General features: G+C 49.8%; 1 protein-coding gene across 3 annotated transcripts in view; it reads left to right on the plus strand.

Annotated features, from left to right (window-relative positions):
* RADIL (Rap associating with DIL domain) overlaps window positions 1-21,426 on the plus strand; it is a 72,261-nt gene that overhangs the window by 17,387 nt on the left and 33,448 nt on the right. For all 3 annotated transcript variants that reach the window (XM_084642255.1, XM_084642254.1, XM_084642256.1), the window contains 3 exons: window positions 12,522-12,838; window positions 15,293-15,970; window positions 17,697-17,734. In XM_084642255.1, coding sequence (XP_084498381.1) covers window positions 12,522-12,838; window positions 15,293-15,970; window positions 17,697-17,734 — 1,033 coding nt within the window. The remainder of the gene's footprint in view (window positions 1-12,521; window positions 12,839-15,292; window positions 15,971-17,696; window positions 17,735-21,426) is intronic.

The raw sequence follows: 21,426 nt of genomic DNA on the forward strand, positions 1-21,426 counted from the left end.
GCAGGGGGTTGGGCCGCAGGAGGGGTTCAGGGTGTGGCAGGGGGCTCAGGGCAGGGGGTTGGGGTGCAGGAGCGGTGCGGGGTGCAGCAAGGGGCTCAGGACAGGGGGTTAGGCTGCAGGAGGGGATCGGGGGCGGGCTCCGGCCCAGCACGCACCGGGGGCAGGGCAGGCTCCCTGCCTGCCTGCCCTGCCCCCGCACCACTCCAGGAAGCAGCCGGAACCTGGGGGAGAGGGGGCACAGGGGTCTGTGTGTTGCCCTTGCTTCCAAGCACTGCCCCCCACAGCTCCCATTGGCTGGGAACGGGCACCGCGGCCAACGGGAGCTTCGGGGGTGGTACCTGGAAGAGTGGCCAGGGAACACATAGACCCCTGTGGCCCCCCTCCCCCAGGTTCTGGACGGTTCCCGGAGAGACAGGGAGCCTGCCCTGTCCCCGGTGTGCGCCAGGCTGGAGCCGCTCTAGGTAAACACTGGCGGAGGGGCTGCGGGGAGCTGGCGGGCCGCAGAAAATAACCCCGTGGGCCGTGTTTTTGAGACCCCTGATCTAGCACATAGAAGAGACGGTTTCCCTGCTTTCAGTTTTGGTGCCTGGCACCACAGATGAGGCTAGGCAGCAATTGCAGGGAAAGACCTGCTCAATCCCTGAAGCCCTGGGTTTGAGCGTGCTTACTGCAGGCAGCATCTTCAGAGAATGTAGTCGCCAAACTCTGACAAGTCTCTACTGAGCACATGGAAACAGTGGTTTTTTCAAAGGCTTATAACTTGACCAAATTTGGGTGGATTATCACAGGAATAGCAAAGGGCAAATCCGTGACACCAAGGCAGTGCCCTTGCCAAATGTCAAGCCCATGCTGCAAAGCAGGAAGGTGTTAGAGCTTTTCAGTGAAACAGCTGGATGAATGATTTTAACACAGGCAAAACAATTTTTCCTTAATCTCATTCTCAGAAATGGCTGAACCATTTTTGCTGAAGCTTTCCAAAAAAGTTCAGTCTGAGGTAGACACCCAGCATAGACCATTTCAGCTCAACTGATTAGAGCTTGGCAAAGTTATAAACAATGGAAAATGGGGGCTTATGATGGCAAGTGTGCAGACATCTGAAACGGTAGATGGCGCTGCCAGCTCCACCTGTAACCATAAGTAATCATCTATTTTAAAAAAAAAAAAGCCTAATAAGTCTCACATAGATGCAGTCAATGCAATTGGCAGTCTAGTTGAACTGAACAGAATTGATATGGTTTTCTTTCCAAGGTGGGCTGGTCAACTATGAAAATTGTTTGATGGTAAAACTGAGATCTTCCTTCCTCTGTTCCTGCTTGGGAACTTCAAGCCAACTGAAGTGATATCTGTACATTGAAAGAATAATGGGTTTATTTCCAGCCTTGCAAATATTATCAACTCAGAGAACTTCTTGCCAACTGGAAATCAGTAAGGGATGCCACGGCTAGGCAGACAGTGTGCTTGCATGCTTTACAACTCCAGAAACAAAACAGTGCCATGGTTCATGAACTATCTGCATTGCCTGAAGGAGCTCACAGCTTTGCTGAGGAAAACGTGAGTGAAACTGTGTCTAGATTGCACCTTAGCTTAATTATTTTTTTAAGTCACCATCAGTTCTTCACCACCAATGGTTTGTTAAAATTGCAACCCTGCAATTCCAATCCAGGTTAAATCCCTCAGGTCATTGTCACGAGTCTGAAGGCAGCTTGGTTTGTTTCATTTTCATTGCTCCAGCCTCCAGGTTCTTCTCTTTCCTGAATTCAGGGTTAATTCTCCTCTGAGCTTCCTTCAGAGCAGAGGCAGGGCTGGGACTAGTTAAATCTTTCCCAGGAGGCTGGTATTTAGGAACAATGTCACATGAAGAGCCCAGTGCTAAATTAAAAACAATACTTATCCGAATATGTCCTGTGGTCGGTGTTGGAGTGGCATGGACAGCCTGGCTTTCATCAAGGGCAGAGACAGGAGAGTAGGAGCAGTTAAAACAGACAGGGACGTATTTTTTTACCACATGGCTTCTGGTACCTGAGGTGTCTCAAGGCGCTATAGAAGGCACCATTTTGAGGGCTAACGTGATAATTATAATGCCCAGCCCGATAGGTCGTCTGTTAGAATCTGCTTTTGCTTTATTGCCAAAGGGATCATTGGTCAAAATGCCTGAGTTCTTCCTTCCAGGCCCCGTATAAGGGAGCCCAGGCAAAAGTTGCTCTGCTTTGCTTTGTGAATGAAATCTCCCAGGTCTGTGTCCCAAGCTCAAGGCCGAGCTGTTTGCTGCTGTGTTTTCCCCATTGCCATGCCTCTTCCATGGCTACCAGTTTCTTCTTTTCCCAGAGTCCCTGGTTGCGGCTGCTCTGTGTGAGGGGGCTAGGGAGTGCTGGAGCTTGTTCCACGTCTCCTCAGGAGGCGGTGTTTGGAAGTAATGCCATGCAGAGAGAGGGGTGTGCCCAGTGTTCCCAGCGTGGAGCTAAAGGCAGACACTATTAATGTACAGTCTGTGGGGGTGGCAGGGAGTTACGGGGAGGTTGTTTGTAATGTTGCTTGGCTTATGTGAAAGATGCAAGAGAGAGTGAGAGAGAGCATGGGAACTAATGGCAAGCCATTCACAAGGCGGAAGGCGACGGGCTCATCTTCCTGCGGCTTTGGAGACCTGGGCTCAAGGCTGGAAGATCCAGGAGTAGCATTTAGCTGCTGTTTTATTTGCTCATGTGCCCTTGCCAGCCTTTGCAAAACAGCATTGAAGTCTTGGAGGAAACTCTTCCTCCTCCTCGGCATCAGGAATTGTGCTGTGACGAGATGTCTTGGTAGTAGGGGCTAGAATTTAAAGCCAAGATGCTAGAGGGGAAATAGAATGCTAGAACAAAGAGGTGTTTTTTTTTCTTGACCTACCACCTGGACTGGCCCTAATTCTCTGAGTCGCTAGAGGTCTCCCATGGCGTCAGACGAATGGACTAATGATACAGCAGTTGGCGGCTGTGTCTGACAGGGGACTTCCGCTGAGGTCCATCTCATTGATTTCCTCCCACTCGTGATCTATAATGGTCATCCTTTCACAAGCTGAAAATGCAGTGGAGCCAACTAAATAGCTGAAATGTAGTGATGAGTGTCTTGACTCCATGAGATCTGCTGTAAAATGGCACACTTTGCTGATTATCCTGCAGGCAGGCCCTGTTTAACTGGCCAAAGCAGACCTCTTGATTTGTGTTCACAGTTGTTTTTTTGTCTCTCTACTCTCCCTCCAAGTGTCCCTAACCCACAACTGCCATATGGCTCCATCTCAGACACCTGCAATCTGGGACACTCCTGAGAAGGATCTGGAAGACGGGGCTGGGTTAGGAAATCTGGGTAGGATGGGAGTTTTGGTTCCACTTGTCCTCCTCCTTTCAAGTCGCCAAGCATTGGCCAGGAGTGGTGGATGAACTCATTTAACCCTGCTGCTGAAATAGGGCCAAATTCTTTGTTGGTGTAAGTTGGCACAGGTCCAGTGAAGTCCAGGGCACCGCACCACACCATACCAATTTATGCCAGCAGAGAATTTGTCCCATAACATGAGGCCTACTGGGAAGTGAGCAAGCTTCGTCTGTAACACATGCAGTCCTCTCCCATTCAGAAAACAAGGAACTCCAGCATGGGATCCGAGTGCAACTTTCCTGCTTGCTAGTAACACAGGCTGTCTAGCTTCCTGAGCTATCCTTCTCAGTTCCTAATACCGCATCATGCTCCAGATGCGCTAAACTGCATCTGGAGATCTAGCAAGAGCCAGGCAGCAGTAGCAGCCCCACTCCTATCCCTTCACTGCCCATGCTCGTTCGGCTCCTCTACCAGTCCTGTGCATGACATTTCACGTTTGCACGAGAAAGGATTCGATAAGCTTGTGTTTTCCTTGGTGACTCACTTATTTTGCTCTAAACATACACGAGGGAGGCAGGAACCTGGGACAACATTTGTAGTTGTGACTTTTTTTTTTAAGTGCTTCTACATCCTTGATGGGCCAAGATGCTCCTCCCATTCCACCTGCTTGTGACTGCCTCCTTCCCAAAAGTCATGTCCACTGTCCTCCTTGCTACCTGCTGTCTGGGCACTGTCCCTAACTGAGCACACTTTTCTCCACATGCCCATAAGAGGCTGGAACCAGAAATCCCTTGTGTATTACTTTGCATTTATCAGCATTGAATTTCAGCTGCCATTTTGTTGCCCAGTCACCCAGTTTTGTGAGATCCCTTTGTAACTTTTTACCGTCTCTTTTGGACTTAATGATCTTGAGTAGTTTTGTATCATCTGCACATTTTGCCACCTCACTGTTTACCCCTTTTTCCAGATCATTTATGAATATATTGAACAGCACTGGTCCCAGTACAGACCCCTGGGGACACCACTATTAGCCTCCATTCTGAAAACGGCTAAGACACTAGGATGTCCCATATTCATTATTTTAATGGGAAGATTTGCAGGACACCATGGTGGGAGAGCTGTGGTGCTGGAAGCAGGCTTTGACCTCTGGCTGGAGGCATTTAGCATGTAAAAAAAGAATGTGTTGTGATGTTAGCGTGCTGCATGAATACCCCCTGCTGATTCATCTCTGACATTAGATTTGGAGTATCTGCTTGTGTTAGCCGTCCTTTGCCCAAGGATGAAAACCACATCACGCTGTCTTCTCTCCCGGAGAGAACAGGCTTACGGAGCGGAAGAGAAAGCTTGGGTCCCAGAATGAAGTTGTAAGGAATCATCTGTAGTTCAGGGACATGCAGCAAAGCAGACCCATGCTGAGATGCCTTCAAGGTGTATAGGTGATGATCAATAAATAGTTGGGCTGGTCTTTAAAGGATGGGAGGATGGGTTTGTGTGGACAACACATCTGCTGCCTTTGGTCACACACTGCCATGTCACTATGTATACAGACACAAGTGTGCCCACCACACACTCCTTCCAAGGGCAGCTGGAAACTCCCCCCTGCTGAGCTGTTAGTGTGTAGAATAGGCTCTGGTCTGTGACCTAGCAGATAGCTTAAGAGTTTTATCTGTTCGGTTATCCATTATCCTAATTAGTTTATTAGCTGCTTCCCACTGTGGTGGGGGGGAGTTGTTCACCCTTCAAGCCACTAATTAGTGCCCAGGTTGTAAAGCTCTGTTTTACAACTGGGATAATGTCTTATTTTGACTTTAGCCCTCAAGTCTCCTGTCTTCTATCACTCCTTCTTTGCTAGAGACCAGCCCTAAAGGCAGCTGACTTAGCGCCTGGGAGCTGACTAACTGAGAAGGATTTAGGGAACACCAACCTAGATGCACGCAGGAACGGGGCATAGTGAGAACTGGAAACAACCGGTGGGAAATTGATTCACATTGCCATGCTTGTCTGTTTACACGTATTTGCCTTCTTGCCAACCAGCTCCATTTTCAAACCTTTCCTGAGGGTTTGCCTACCACTGACCTTACTTACTTGCACACACCTTGGGAGATTTAGGGATAAGCCTATTATATTTAAAGGGATGTTGTCAAGTCATTTTTAGGCTCAAGCTTTGATTTACCATAACATGCTATTACTGAGGAAGAATTCCCTCCGGATTCTAAATTTCTACTATGTTTTTTTAAACCCCACATTAACCCATCATTGCTGCACCCGCCGAAAACATCACTGAGTGCCCCTTGCTGTCTCGGCTGGCTGACAGACTCTGCTTCCACAACGGTTGACCTATGTGACAACAAAGTTGACTACGCTCAGCGGTGTGCGCAGGAATTTAAAAAAATCACCTGCTTTTGGAGGGGCACATTCTGTAGCCCCGAGGCCAGAGGAGCTCTGTGACCCAACCGCAGCCCCGGGGCCGGAGGAGCTCGCTCTCCTTGCCACAGCCCTGGGACCGCAGGAGTTCTGTGCCCTTGCTGATTATTGAGGGGGGGAAGCCCCTGCTTGCCCCCCCCCCCCGTACAACCTGCCTACTAAGCTAATTTGGAAACAACACCGTTATTCCAGAATAAGCATGTCCAAGTGTGAAGTGATTTCAGAATAGCTGCCCCTGAATAACTGCTTGTGCAGAAGCCCTTAAAAATAATAGAATTAAATGTCAGCTCAATCCCCTGATGGCCAACAAAGCTGAACCCCTTACAAAACGGAGCAGGTAACTCCCCACCGATCTACCCTCCATCAACCCTACTCTCTGCAGCAGCCCACTCACTGCCACACAGGGTGCCTGGAAGGCCAATACACTTGGGCAAAGCTTGATTCAAAGCTGAAGGCACTACTGCCAGCCCCTTGTCTCTCTCACATCAAGGCGAATCCAGCTGAGTGTCTCTGCTGACTGCAGCTGTTTGGCCAGAAGAGTGAGGTGGTCTCCCAGGCAGCAAGGCTCCAGGCCAGTTAGGGCTTTGTAGGTCAAGATTAACTTTAAAATTCAGTTTGGAAAGCTATAGGCAGCCGGTACCTATCATGGAGCACAGGTGTCATGCGCTACCATTGGCAAGCGCAACATAATAAGCGGATGCCACATTCTGCACCAGCTTCAGCTTCTGGATTGATATGAAGTATAGACCCACAGAGAGCGTATTGCAGAAATCTAGTCTTGAGGTGACAAAGGCACAGAGTAAGGGCCGCCGCCAAGTGAAATAGTCTCTGTCTCCTGGCCTGGTACAGATCGTTCAAAAGCATTCGGGGAAGCTGCTGCTATGTGGTCGCTTAACACCGCTGGGGATCCAGCGTCGCTCCCACGTGGCGCAGAATACCCCCAGGAGGAACCATAGTTAGGTCAATGTAATTCCCAGGGTAGATGTGGCTATGTCGATGAAAGAATTCTGTCAATGTAGTTACCATTTCTTGGAGAGATGGCTTAACTACAGCGATGGAAAAACCCCTGCCATCAATGTAGAGAGCATCTACGCTACAGCGGCATAGTTGCACCACTGTAGCACAGACATAGCCTCAGGAGGGGCCAACCACCCTCAACTCCAGTTGAAGTCAGTGGGAGCTGCAAGGACTCAGCACACTTGAAAATCGGGACCTGTGTGTGCCAGTTTCCCAGCCTATAAAAGGGGATGATGCTTGTGTACTGTACCAGAGTGTTTTGAGAGAGAATAAACCAGTGCAATATTGCCAGCTCCAGACTTTCAAAACTCCTGAGTTGGGCTCCAAAAAGCCCATGAGATTTAAAACAAAATTGTAATAAATGTTGGGTTTGTTTTCTTTGCTTCTGGTTTCGGAGCCACTAAGGCACACTCGGGTTATGTTTTCAAGCCTCTCTCTGCAACCAGGAGGGCTAGAAACTCACTTTTTAAGGAAAGTGAAGATTCTCAGGAAATCACTTGATTTCCTAGGAGCTGGGGCTTTAAATAAACCCTTAGCTGTCACAATAGCATTGCAAGTGTTGGCCGTATTGAGTGTCTGTTCAGTGCTCTGGAGATGAAAAGTGCTGCAGAAGGTTCAATGAGATCGTTAGTCCAGGTCATGATTCTTTGCACTGTCCAAAAGCCCTGATGCACACATTGGATGTCCGGGTCCCTTACAAACCCCCTAGCTCCTGAGAATCTGTGTTTTTGTGTGGTATATAAAAGCAAACTGCCAGGAGCTCCTCTGAGCCTGATGCCCTTGAGATGCCTGTCATACCAAGGGAGTGGGGGAACAGTACCAGAGGATTAGAAAAATAACCCAGTTATAGAAGGACTTTGTTACATTTGTTACGTTCAGGAAAAGAGCTGTGTTTATCTTTCCCTCTGTGGCTCGGGAGTTTAGAACAGAGCCTATGACAGAGGCTCTATCTAGAGTAAAAAGCAGCTTTTTCCTAGTTGATTTTGTAACACAAAGTAAACACAGAAGCTTCCTTTCCTCTAGATAAGAAAACTCTGAACATTCATGTCTCTGGTTGTGTGTGTGTGTGTGTGTGTGTGTGTAATCATTCAGGCAGACAGATGGTAATCTCCCCCAGGCCCCCTTTCTACAGCCTGACCCCAAAAGAGCAGCCCTTGGTAGACAGAAAAGGGGCAGTTCATTTTCTCCACAGCCAAGCCCTCCAGCTTGTATCCCTGGGGAGAAGAGAAAGCCAGACTGAGGGCTGGCTCCTGCACTGCCCGGGTGCTGAGCGTTGCATGTAAAGAACAAGGTGAAAAGTGCTGCTCAGGATAGGGCGCGCAGGGGAAACACAAATCCGACACAAATGAGAGTACTGCTGCCAATCCAATCCTGGCCAATAGCAGGGATAAGGCCTAAGATGGGGAGTGCAGAACTGGTTATCTCATGTGCGGCACAGGATGCCCTGAAGGAACTAATGCAGGAAAGGAATCTGGGGCTTAATTTATTGTTGGAGGTGTAATGTCTCCCATTCTGCTCGTGGGCTAGAAAATCTTTATTGTTGCCTCACAGTGGGCTAAGAGTTGGGACTCCAGATGGCAAGACAATATCTCTCCACCACATTTCTGTACCCATGCCAGGAGAGGACTCCCACGCTGGTTCATGCCTCAGGGAGCTGCAATCAAGTATTTTGTATGTTTTGTTTGTTGATTCTCTCCATTTGTCTAGGGAGCTGGACTTTCTAGGTGAGGATGTCCTGGCACTAGGGAAGATGGGTTCTAGTCCAGGCTCCGTCACGAGCTTCCTTGGGTAAACACGTCATCTCTTTGTGCCTGTACTTCCTCCTCTGTAAATGAGGATAATACTTACTGTTCAGGGGAGTCCTGTTTATAAAGTGCTTTGGGATCCTCATAGGGAAGGTACCATAGGAATTCAGAGTATTTTCTGTATCATAAGGCATTACATTGACGGGTGACGCCCCTGCCCTCTGCTGGATAGAATATTGCTCTTACTCACGTGTGATAATGTCGTCTTGTGCCTGCAACCTACACAGTATAAAAATCGCGAATACTGCTACACAGGATTATATGTTTCATAGGTTCTCAATAGCTCCTTGTTCTACCCTCTTAGAAACTGGAAAATAGCATTCCTTTCTCAGCTGTTTCTCTTTTTGAACTGCCCCCCCCTTCCCCCTTCTTATATGCTTCCTTTTTTGTGCAGCAGTCTTTGAGTCCTGGGTGATGCCAGCAGAGCTCTGAGACTAGTTTGTTAGTGAAGTGTCTGCTGTAGATCCACAAAAGCATGAAATATTGTTTTTTGTGCAGTCCTAAGGCAAAGGCATCCACGGTTTGCCCAGCTGAGCGGCTGCATCGGCCAGTTGCCAGAAACCCAAGTGCAGATTGCAGTTGGTATAGACTCTTAGACTTTAAGGTTAGAAGGGACCGTCATGATCATCTAGTCTGACCACCTGCACATTGCAGGCCACAGAACCTCACCCACCCATTCCTATAATAGACCCGTAACCTCTGGCTGAGTTACTAACATCCTCAAATCATGGTTCAAAGACTTCAGGTTAGAGACTCCACCATTTACACTAGTTTAAACCTGTAAGTGACCCGTGCCCCATTCTGTAGAGGAAGATGAAAAACCTCCAGGATCTTTACCAATCTGATCCAGGGGAAAATTCCTTCCTAACCCCAAATATGGAGATCAGTTAGACCTGTGGTCCCCAAATCAGGGGGATACAGAGAAACATTCAGGGCATAGCAGGCCTGGGCCAGCCCTCATGGGGGGTGTGGAGGGAGCCCCGCTCTGCCCCCAGCTGCAGTACTGGCTCCCAATTCCAGCCCCGGCCTCAGCCCCTGGCCGTGGCTCCGTTCCTGGTCCTGGCCCCAGACTTGCCTCCAGCCATGACTCCAGCCTTGGCCCCCTTACCCCTGTCGACGTTTCCCCTCCTCCCCCCCAAGCCATGGTCCCGGCTCCTGAGGGGGCACAGGCAGGGGGGGAACCCTGAAAAGTTTGGGGACCACTGAATTATACCCTGAGCATGTGAGCAAGATCCACTAGCCAGACATCTGGGAAAGAATTCTCTGTTGTAACTCAGATCCCTCCTTGTCTAGTGTCCCATCACCTGCCATTGGAGATATTTGCTGCTAGCAGTCACTGACGGGCCACATGCCATTGTAGGCAGTCTCATCACATACCGCCCCCGCCATAAACTAATCAAGATCAGTCTTGAAGCTAGTTAGGTATTTTGCCCCCCACTGCTCCCCTGGGAAGGCTGGTCCAGAACGTCACTCCTCTGATGGTTAGAAACCTTCACCGAATTTCGAGCCTAAACTTGTTGATGGCCAGTTTATAGCCATTTGTTCTTGTGTCCACACTGATGCTTAATTTAAACTTAACTCCTCTTCCTCCCTGGTATTTATCCCTCTGATGTATTTATAGAGAGCAATCCTATTTCCCTTCAGCTTTCTTTTGGTTAGGCTGAACAAGCCAAGCTCCTTGAGTCTCCTCTTATAAAGTAGGTTTTCCACTCCTTGGAGCCTCCTGTTAGCTCTTCTCTGCACCTGTTCCAGTACGGAAGCACAGCCCGTGGAGGCCACGTCCTAACATGTGCTGCCCCGTCTTGCTCTGAGATGGCAGCGGGCCATGTTTCAGAACTCTCTCAGCTGTGTGGCCATCCCCTGTCCTAATCCTAAGGCATGTAAACAGTAGGGCTGATTTCTCCCCCCGTCCTCATCTACTTCATTTTCCCAGCAAAGGAGCGATAGTCTCAAAACAAACAAACAAAAAATGTACTTCAGAACCCAGAGTCGGTTCCTCACCAAATAAGGAAGGTGGCATTTTGGGTCTAACCTCGAGAGTGTCCCTTTAAGCAGCCGACTGCTGAGCTCGCCTCTCCAGTTCAGAGTGCTGCTCCGTTCTGAACAGAGGGATATGGTTGGTGCCTCTCCGAGTGAGCTGGAGTTTGACTGAGTTCCTGCTGGGGAGAGCCTGTATTCTGCAGATGTCTGGTGCGTGGTCCAACAGCCCCTAGAAAACTGCAGGAGGAATCCAGAAGATGGGGATTCTTGCTTTGTTTTAACAACTCTGCTGTTGCTTTAAATTAAATTATGCTGTTGCATTAATCCTGAAACAGAATTTTGTAGACCCTTTCATTCTGCTCCTACGTTAATCAACAAACGAGCGTGCAGCCGACCTTTCTGCTCCTGGGAACCCCAGATGAAAGGTCTGAGGATTCCAGACAGCATTCACAGCTTCTCCTGTTTTTCTTTTCCAGAACTTGTGCCCAATCAGTGATGTTTCCAGCATAGAGAGGGACTCTGGCATGCTGGCTTGTTTCTGCCGTGGGGAATCCAGTCGGGCTGAGCAGGATGGGTTTGGGTTTGGCCGTTTGGGCCTATTTATACACTAGCTCTTGTCCCCATTTGTCTTCCTGACAGCTCTCCTGAATTGATGCTTGTGAGAACTTAATTACAGCTCTGCTCTGCAGCAGGCAGGCAGGCAGGCTTTTCACTGCAGTCTGCAGGTCCTGGCAATCAGCGCTCACACCCCACTCACAGCCAGGTGCACTTAGCCAATGGTGCAGGGAGCAGGACCCTCAGTGGACCCTGCCTGCTGGCTGCATGGTAAGGAATGAAGCCCCCGGGTTGTCACTCTGCATTCTGGCCTTCGTTTGTTTTCGATCAGTGTATTTTCCACCTTGTGTGGCTCGGGCCAGCTGGTAAAAAGATGCTGCAGATTTGAGATGGATCCTGGCTGCTCCCAAGTAAGGTGGGGAGGATATTTCAAGAGACCATTTTGTGGAGGGAATGGGAGGGCTGTGGGGTGGGGCTGGGAAGTTACTCTCATTGATTAGCAGGGTGAAGTTGGCTCCGAACTTGTTTGTATTTGCTTCCAAGATCTAGTGTCTAGCCCTTAAAAGCTGCCAGTTCTATGGGTCCAGCTGCTCAGGAAAGAGTGGGGATTAGTGGTGGGGGTTGGGCTCGTTTGTTTTGGAGGGATACCGTCCCTTTCCCTTTCCCCTCCTGGTTCCTGAACGTTGTGGTGAGTTTCCAGGGGCTTTAAACAACATTTTGCTAATCCTCTGCAGGTCAAAGCTGTGAGAAGATGCTGGAGTTTTCATCTCCAGACAGAATATGACTCAGGGTCCTTTCTTAAGAACTCCTCTGCTGTTCAGTCTCGCAAGCGATGCAGCTATTTATGATGATTTAAATATGCTGGCCCGCTGGCTTGGAGATGGCAAATGACATAGTCCAGCTGCAGCCCCAGATTCTAGGGGACTGTAGGATTTTCAGTGCCCTGTGATCCTGGGGCAGGTGACAGCGGGTTCTGGGCAGAGTCTGACCAGGGGAGTACAGGCAGGATGTAAAGGCAGTTTGTGTGATGTCTGGGAACATGTCTTTGCTACGCTAGGGTTCTCTTATGGCTCCATCTATGGTAGCAGCTGACTAGAAGGCATGTGTTTGGGCAGTGATGAAGGAGTGTCCGGAGATAAAATGGTGGCCCAAGGATTAATAGAATGAGAGATCTCCATGGCCCTTATTTGGCAGGGTGAAGCCAGGCCTAGGGAGTGAAAGCCGTGTTCAGAGAGCCCACACTTTGGTATCTGGGGCATGGCTGGCTTAGTTGCTGGCTGAATGTTGGTCCCAGGGCCAACACTCACTTTTGTTATTCCCCAAGCGGGACTGACAGAGGGCAGAAAGACAGGGCAGCTCTTTGCATGCCCCAGCACTGAACACTGCTCTCGTCCTTAGGCATTAATGCCCAGGCTCGGAAGCTGCAGAGGAACCGTGCGAAGGGCACCATGACCCTGCTGACGGGATGCAAGCGACACTCCACGCCACCAACCCTCCGACGCAGCGTGAGTGAGACCAGCCTCAGTCATGTGGGCTCTCTGGAGGAGGAGCAGCTCAAGAGACATTACTCCACGCTGCCCGAGACCATCCGCGGCCTGGAGAGCTCGAGAGATGGGCAGCAGGCCCCCACGGCAGAGCGGAATGGCAGCAGTGTGCGGTACTCCCTCTACCAGTCCCCTCACCTCCTACTCCTGCAGGGCTACAGTTACCAGCATGTAAGCACCCAGCCTTGACGGTCTGTGCAGTCCCTCTACAGCCCATGCCATCAGCTCCTGACAGTCCCGGCAGGTGCCCTAGGTCCCGTGGGGAGGTGTGGGTTTTCAGACACTGAGATGCTATATTGCGTGGCATTTGCTACTCTCCTGGAGTCCAGAGACATGCTCGGAGAGAGGGCTGCTACATCCCCTGCCTCAAGGGAAGGGGGATCCTGGCACAGAGATGCTGAGGGAAAGAACTAGCTTCTGCTAGTAACCCCGAGAGCCACTCCGGCTGACTGCAGTTGTGGCTTGCCCCTGCCAGGGGTTTTGAGAAAGAGTAGAGTTTTCTCAAATAATATTTAAGCAGATGTCTTGTCTCTTGACTTTGCTGCAAGGGCTCCTGCTTGTTTGGAGCATTGTCCTTGGCTCCTCTTAAAGTTGCGACTCTTTGGAGCCCTGGCGAAACCTGCGATTTAGAGCAGACATGGACAGGCGTGAGAGTCAGCTGCTCAGGTCAGCCAAGTCCAGCTTGCATCAGAGCCCAGGAATAAGGGTGGAGTGGGCACAGGCAGCCTGACATTAAGGTCTACCCAGAATATACAGGGTTTGCCCTTTGGGAATGTCCCATAAAGCACTATGGTGAATGCAGTGCAAAGCTGCTGCATTGTATAGTGTGCCATAGGGCAGCATAATAAATACCATTGGGGCTTGGCAAAGGCACTCGCCAGGGGCGATCAGGGAACTTTCCTTGCAGAATTTAAGATTTCATGATTTAAAAAAAAAAAGCCTTCATGCGTGTGACAAAAACCTTCCTACTGTTGGCCCACGCAGGGCTGTCTGCCTGAGTCTGCAGCCAGGCAGCCTGCAATGACTGGTAGCTCCAAGCTGCCTCCATTCGTTTCCATAGGGTGTTACCTCTGAAGCTGCTTTGTCACCGTCTGTGCCAATTTAACACCCCTCAAAGGTGATACGTAGATGGGTCATGTGGGCAATTTCAACCACTCCCCAAACCCAGCATGCACTTTGAGTACTGGCAGTGAGTAGGACTCGTCTCCAGCTACTGACCTACTAGCTGGTTTGTCAAGGGTTGAATGCCAGAGTTTGCTAAGATTTTGTGTTCTGTTCTGTGGTAACACAGATCTTATAGTCCTTGCCAGCTGTTATTGTGCTACCTCTGCTTACTGTAGGGTGCACTGCCATCCTCTAGAACAACTGTTGTTATCCCCATTTTACAGATCAGGAAATTGAGGCACTAAGCAGTTAAGTGAGCTGCCCCATGTTGACCAGCAAGTCAGTGGAAAAGTCAGGAACAGAGCCTTGGTGTTCTGGTTCCTTATCCCCAGTTTTAACCACTAGATCCCACTGCCAGTGCAAGAGAGAATGGGTCCTGCTCTGTCCTCACACATGGAAGTCAGTGACAGATGCAGTTGTGTAACTGAGGGCAGACGCAGGTCCTATGTGATTTCGTTTTTGCTGCTGCCCCTTTTGTAGTCAGAGAAGGGAATTGAGAGTGGAAGGTGGGAAAGAAAAAAGGGCTACAGAGAGCAGATGAAACCCACTGATCTTGACCTTGGAGAGAGTGACACTCCATTTATGTCTGAGTTCCAGAATGTCCCAGTTCCAGTTATGGGGTGACGCAGAGCAGTGATTAGTGATACATGAACTCATTTGAGTTAATGTGAGAGCGTGCTGAGGGCCAGAGCCACCCTGAGGGTTGACCAGCTGTATCTGCAGGGTTGATGTGTATGACTGCATGCTCTGGTAGTCACGCAGAGGTGGTAAGAGGCAATGAAGTGAATGTCCCTTACTGTTCGCGAACGAGCAGATGACACCAGATATAGTGGGGCAGTGCAGCATGTCTCCATCTGTTTGTTCCCTTTGCAATGCATCCTGGGAAAGATAGTTCGCTCATTCTGCATCCATCTACCCAAAAGGCGCTGTTAATCTTTGATGTCAATTATTGGCACTCATTATGCTGGAGTAGCTAGCCAATGTCAGAGGAATTATATAACCTTCCTCCCCAGCTGTAGTTAAGTGGGATGGAAGCAGGTTGCGCAGTTACTTGTGTAATGGTACCAAATGTATTAGCCGGTTCATGTATTGAGGCGACAGTCACAGAAGAGTTACATAGCAATTGCCGTGTAAATTGAGCCATTGCATGCTAATTGCTCCACGTCCTGTCTCTGGTAGCACACCTCTTCTGCTGCATGAGTCACTGCTACGCCAACTCCAGGTATAATTTGGGGAAAGCACTGCAGTGTTTGGAATAAAAAATAGTCCTGCAGTGCAAAGATGTGTGTTGTGGGCACCCAGGGAACTGCAGGAGGCCACCGGCACGGCTGAGTCAAGACACCAGAGTGAGCGGAGAGAGAAAGCTATTTTAATGGCTTTACCGCCTGTCAGATCAAGTCACTTGCGCAGCTGCTCATGGCTCGTGCCTGCTTCGCTACCTGTTTTTATGCTTGCATCTAGGATAGCTTGGTTTACCTGCTGAACCGCGAGCAGCACACGGTGGGCCAGAGGACTCAGTCCAGCAAGCCCAGCATCAGCCTCTTCGCCCCGGACATCCTGCCCCTTCACTGCACCATCAGGAGGCTCAGGCTGTCGAGCCGCTCCCAACACCATTCGGAGGAGAAGCTGATCCTTGAGCTCATCCCGGGGGCCAGTGTGTCCATCAACTTCTCCGAAGTGGTAAGGACGATCGTGCTGCACCACGGAGACCTCCTGTCCCTGGGGCTTTACTACCTGCTTCTCTACAAGGACCCCACGAGGGCCCAGCCGCTGCCTGCACAGACACTGATGAGGCTGAGATCTATGCATCGAGCCTCGGACCCCGAGGCACCCATGACCTGTAAGATGTGTGGCAGCCAGCTCAAGGAGAGGGGCCCCTCCTCCAAGAAGCACGGGCCCTCCCCCGCCGCAGGCCAAAGATCAGCCAGGAAGAGGCTGCAGCTGGAGTTTGAGCGAGCTGCCGAGGACGTGCTGGTGAGACGGATCGTGACCTTGATCGAGCCTGGGGGTGACGATCACAAGTTGACACCGGCTTTCCTGTTGTGCCTCTGCATCCAGCACTCCGCCACCAGCTTCGAGCCGGGCGACTTCAGCCAGCTGCTGCTCAAGTCCGCCAAGATGATTCAGAGGACAGTGTGGGTCAGTCTGTGAGCTTTCCCTCGGGGAGTCAGGGGACGGGGTAGTGCTGGGGATGCAGCAGGTGCTGTAGGGTCTCCGAATAACACCTCCTGTGAACTCGAAGCCTAGGGTGGGGCACTCAAACTTTGCCCAGCCAAGGGCCACACTGGTGGCTCCGGGGGCCCAAGGGCTGTGCTTAGCAAATCACCACCGTCCTTCCCTGTCACCCAGTTGGGCAGCCCACAGACACTAAGTCCCCGCTTGTGAGGCTCCGTCTGGATGTCTGCCCAGGCTGCACTTCTGGATTAAAGAGGGTGGCCGCAGCCACGCTGTAGATCCCCATGTAATTCGTAGAGGCTTGCAGGCCTTGAACTATCTTGCGAGGGTCTGTTGATCAGGAGCCCACCCTGTCCATCAATCCGAGGTCTTGTCCACTCCACTGCCACAGCGGTTTCAGAGATCCCAGGGGCTTGGGCTGAAGGGGCTGCTTGGTGTTGATTGCTGTGGTCAGAAGGTGCAAGGATAGGCCAAACTCCTATTAAATGTTTGATGTTCAACCCCTCTTGGGTTAGCTCTAATAACAGGATGAGGGGTAGCCCCTAGCCTTCCCCAGTACTGCCGCTCCTTTCGTAGCCAATGGCCTTGAAGCACAAACTGGAGGCTGAGTGGAAGGGCATTAGACCACTGCTGCTGTATGGGAGAGGTCTGGTTTTAGAGGTCGCTGCAGGCCAGAGTCATTGTTAGCTGTATGCCTGGTCACTGGACAGGAATGCTAGCTACCGTACGTACATCACGACCCTCCATGCTGCTGCCTAACTGCCAGGGAGTGTGAGTGGAGGAAATGCACTTGCTGTAACTGAGTGGAATCAGGGTCTGTACGTTTCCTCCCTGGTAGAGACCACCTCGTTCTCCTGCAGCGCGCGATGCCATTCTGGCCTCCTTTCCACCAGCCGTTGTTTCTCAGCGTTGCTCCCCAGATACGGCTGCAGGCAGCCGCCAGTGTTTCAAGCCGTGCAGCCCAGCCCTGAGCGGGTTTAGGAAAACACGGTGATTAGAATGGCAGGAGCCTGACTAATACTGGTTCAGCTGCCTCTGTGGTGGCAATGTTGGGAACTTCGGGGGGAAGGATTCATGCAGATCAAAGTTTAGTGCTCTGCAGCAAATCAGAACTGAAATAACAGTCATTCCGGGGGGCACAGTGAGACAGACACAGGAATCCCAGTGGGCAACGGACCCTGAAATAAGCACCCGCATATTGTACCATATAAGGATATAGCTGCGTAATTATATTCTAGGCAATTGCATAGTTCCAGTCTCCCTTGTTCCTTCCCGCCCCATTCCTTTTTGTGCACTTGCAAAATATATTGTAATTATATTAGCAAATGGAGTGTGCTTGTCGCCATAGCACCTGTGCGTCATTTCCTTTTGTTTAACTGTCTGTGCAGAACAGCTGCAGTTGCTAGAAGGTGCGTTAGATACAGAACAAGCCTCCAATAGGCATTTTAAATATAGTTTTTGGCACAAGAGAAAAAAAAATCGCTTAACCAAAGTTTTGCTCTGCCTTCCAATAAAGTGCAGAATAGCCAGCCCACTCAGTGTTCCTGACAAAACTATCCCAAGCTCCTGATGCAGATAGTACTGTTCCCCCTGGGTGTTTATGTGTGTGTGTGTGTGTGTGCATCCCTGTCTCTCTCTGCATTATGGTTTTCTCATATTCGCTTATGTTCCCCCCCCCCCATTATCCTAGGAGAAAACGAAAGAACTGGCTGAGAAGCAGTCCCAGCAGTAAGTATCACCCGTCTTTACTCTCTCTGCCTCCCTCCTGCCCCACTCCTGCTTCCTCTTATGAATAGAGAAAGAGCTGCACCTACGGGGAGAGAAATTGCCTGTGGAGTGACCAAGAGGGAAGTTCTGTAAAGAGCATTAGGCCAAGGCAGCATTGTTAATATACAGGCCCTGATTCAGCAAGGTGCCTCTGCTAATGTCTAATTTAGGTGGGGGCTTCTTGCTTGGTTCACCACCAGATGGGCGACATTTTTTTACACACAACTTTTTTTTGGCGAAAAATGTAAACTCAGCGACACAGGAACATTTTGTGAAGTCGTGTCCGTTCTGGCGAATTGTTCGTTTAGAAAAACAAACAAAGAATTTGAGAAAATGCAAACGTTTTATATATTTTTTTATTTGCAATGACTTGCTGTTTCAAAACTTCACACAGCTCGACTCACTACCTTGCTGAAGCAAGGACATAAAGCTTTTAGCACCCCTGCTGTCCGTGCCCTTTATATGGAAGGCACTGCTGTACTATGGCCAGGAGACAGCTAGCAGAGGTGCCTGCTGGCCTCACTGTATCCTCGCCCCTGGAAAAACCCAAATGCACTAGTAAAGAGCAATGAAAGGCCACTTTTTAAAAGCAGCTTTAGCCCAGCTTCTGATTTTGCAGTTGCATTTTTCCACCAGCAGTTAGTTGCAGCTGCAGATGCTGGCAGTCAGACATGCAGTTAGAGCACATCTGCACTTGGAGCTGGGGCTGTGATTCCCAGCTCAAGGAGACATACCCGTACTAGCTCTCATCGAGTTAGCATGCTAAAAATAGAGCGTAGCCATAGCAGCATCAGCGGCAGGAGGGGCTAGCTGCCCAGAGTGCGTGCCCATCGGAAATGCTAGGCGTGTACTTGGGGCAGCTCATCCCTTGAGCTACCGAGGCTATGCTCTGTTTTTAGCACGCCAGCTTGATCAGAGCTAGCACCAGTATGTCTCCTCTAGCTTGGAGTCTTACCCACAGCTCAAAGTGCAGACATGCCCTTAGATAGTGGAGTGCTAGCATTTGAGCCAGCAGAACTGGAGGCCATTGAAAAAAATTTAGGCCCTTGAAGCACAGCTGGTGGGTGAATAGAGACTTTCCTTTCATTGTTTTACTGAAACACCTTGGGGTTCTGCTATGTTTAACACACAGTGACAGTCCCCCAAAGAGCTTAAATAGACCAGCTCTCTGTACCCATTTCCCCTCCTACCCTTGAAGTGACTTCACCCAAGGTCACTTACCAGGTCAATGGCAGAACTGGGAATTGAGCTGCAGTTTCCTGAGTCCCAGTCCTAGTCCTCGCCCCTAGCCACTGGGTCATGCTGCACGTTAGCCCCTGTGACACACTTTTATACCGGGACCCTGCACATGCACACCCTGAAGTGATGTGATTCCTTGACAGTCAGGGGTTACATGCATGTGGACTGCAGGTGGATGTACATCCCACAGCGCTGAATGGGTTAATGGCCTCACTCCTTCCTGTGTTTATGCTGGATCCAACCCCAGTACGTCCCCCAGAGGCCTGGTGTTGGCCTACTTTTCCTTACACTATTTTCCGAACATCTGAAGAGAGAAGTTAGTAAATGAATACTTCAGGACACTTGACTGCAGTGTTGCGTTTCCCCTCTTGTGTGAAGTTGTGCTGCTGTGTGTTTAACTCTTGCACGCTTGCAGTCTCGCCGTTCGTGCCAGCTATCGCCAGCAGCTGGGAAGCCCAGCCACATGCTCTTCAAACTCAGGTTGATATTATTTGATTTCTTCAGATTAAATGCGAGCTCTTCAAAAGTGGCTATTCCTTTGGGTGCCCCTCTTGAGGCACTCTGAGGGAACCTGATTTTCAGAGGTGAGTACTCTGCACTTTCTGAAAATCCAGACCCTTTTCAGGTGTCTCACAGGTCGGCGTCCCAAAAACGGCAGTCCCAAGACACTAGTCTCTATAGAAGACCTTGGCCCTGTGTATGTCTCAGACCCAGCGGAGGTGAGATTTGGGGAGCGTCATTTTAAAATTAGCCATAACAGATGTGAGCAGGATCCTTGGGCAGAGCTACCTCCTGCAAAGGGTAATAGCCGCATAGAGTATGGGCAGGGAAAGGGGATTACAGCAGGGGATATACAAGTTCAAGAGACTCTTCGGCTCTGCGTTTGCGGCTCCTTTTGTAGTCAGTGGCAGCGATGTGTGTGCGTCCAATGGCACTGAGCTTGATCCTGCCACATTCTGTGTATGGAAAGCCCGCTGATCCCCTGAGATAACCATGAGCTCCAGGGTGATAGACACACTTCACAGGGTTCTGAGGGTACCATACCCAAGAGTGAAGCTGTAAAATCCAGGGGTTTACTACAGGGCAGCCAGATGACTTGGTGCTAAGGAATTTCATGGGGGTATGGTAAATCACAGTGTGGTAAAGATAAACCTATCCATCTGTTACAGCCATGTAGTTCAGCTTCTTCAGTTTGGGTCTGTGTACAAGTGTTGGTTCATTATTGTGTTGTGCGAGCAATCCTATAAATGTGATTAGCAATGAAGCATTTTTGCCCAAAGTCCCTATTTTTTACTGGCTTAAAACATTCCTCAGAAAAATATCTTTTGAGGCTGAAATTCTTCATAGTTGTTCTAAAGTGAGCTTGTTTTATAAAGTTATCGGAAATCCCATCCAACCATTTTTGACATATAGCATGAAAAGTGTTTTGCTAGTTAAGAAATTTTCCAGATGCTTTAAAAAAATTTTTTTTATAGGCCTTTGGTTAACTCAAGAGGGTTGCTGCTCTCTGTACGGTACTCGGCCTCTGGACTGAGAGCCAGTCACCAGCACTAAATTCACAGGCAAAATCTCGGATGGTTGAAAACAGTCTCCTTAGCATTTGCAGTGCTATATAAAGGGCCTGATCCTGAGAGGAGCTGAGCGCTTTCAGCTCCCATTGACTCAGCGCCTTTCATATCAGGCCAAAGTGTTAAAATAAACATTTGATCCAAAATTTGCCCTTGTCAAGAGCATTTTTTGCAGAAAGTCTTTTTCAGTTTCAATGCTGCTTTAGTGAACTTGGGCTCTCCAGATTGGGGGTTGAGGGCTGCTGTTAATAGGGCAGGGCTCTGGGAAAGACTTTCAAGCGTGCTTTGTAGAAGCCTAATGTGAGACACCTTAAAAGGGGCTTGGTTTTCAGAGAACAGGTGCTTACCACTTTCTGAAAATCACGTGTCTCAAGTTGGGCACCTGACATTCCCCCGTCCCTTCCGAGAATCTTGCCAAGTCTTGACAACCCTGTTGAAGTGCAGTCTGCTCCAGGTTTTATTTTGACCCGTCACTTTTCTCCTGATTTGTTTTTGTTTTCCCCAAACTCCTGTATCCCACTGGTGGCTGCCACTGCATCCTACCGCGTGACCAGGGGAGAAGGAATCATGTGACCTCCTTTAGTGTTGTTGTTCATTCCTAAGAGCCTGGGAAACACTCGGCACCTTCAGCTCCAATTGAGGTTGCTCAGCATTTCTCAGGAGGTGCTCAGCACCTGGCTGTAAATCAGCAGGTAGGAGGTTCTCAGGACGGTTAGCAAATCACCGAGATCCAGCAGTTGGTCCCTGGGGAGCTGGGCTGTGGCGTTTCCACTGACCAGGGAACAGGAATCCCATTGCTGATTTGCAGCACAGGTCCCTCTTGTAGCAGCAGCATAGTTTCACAGC

The sequence above is a fragment of the Lepidochelys olivacea genome (assembly GCF_965140295.1).
Source record: "Lepidochelys olivacea isolate rLepOli2 genome assembly, chromosome: 10".
Classification (NCBI taxonomy): Eukaryota; Metazoa; Chordata; order Testudines; family Cheloniidae; genus Lepidochelys; species Lepidochelys olivacea.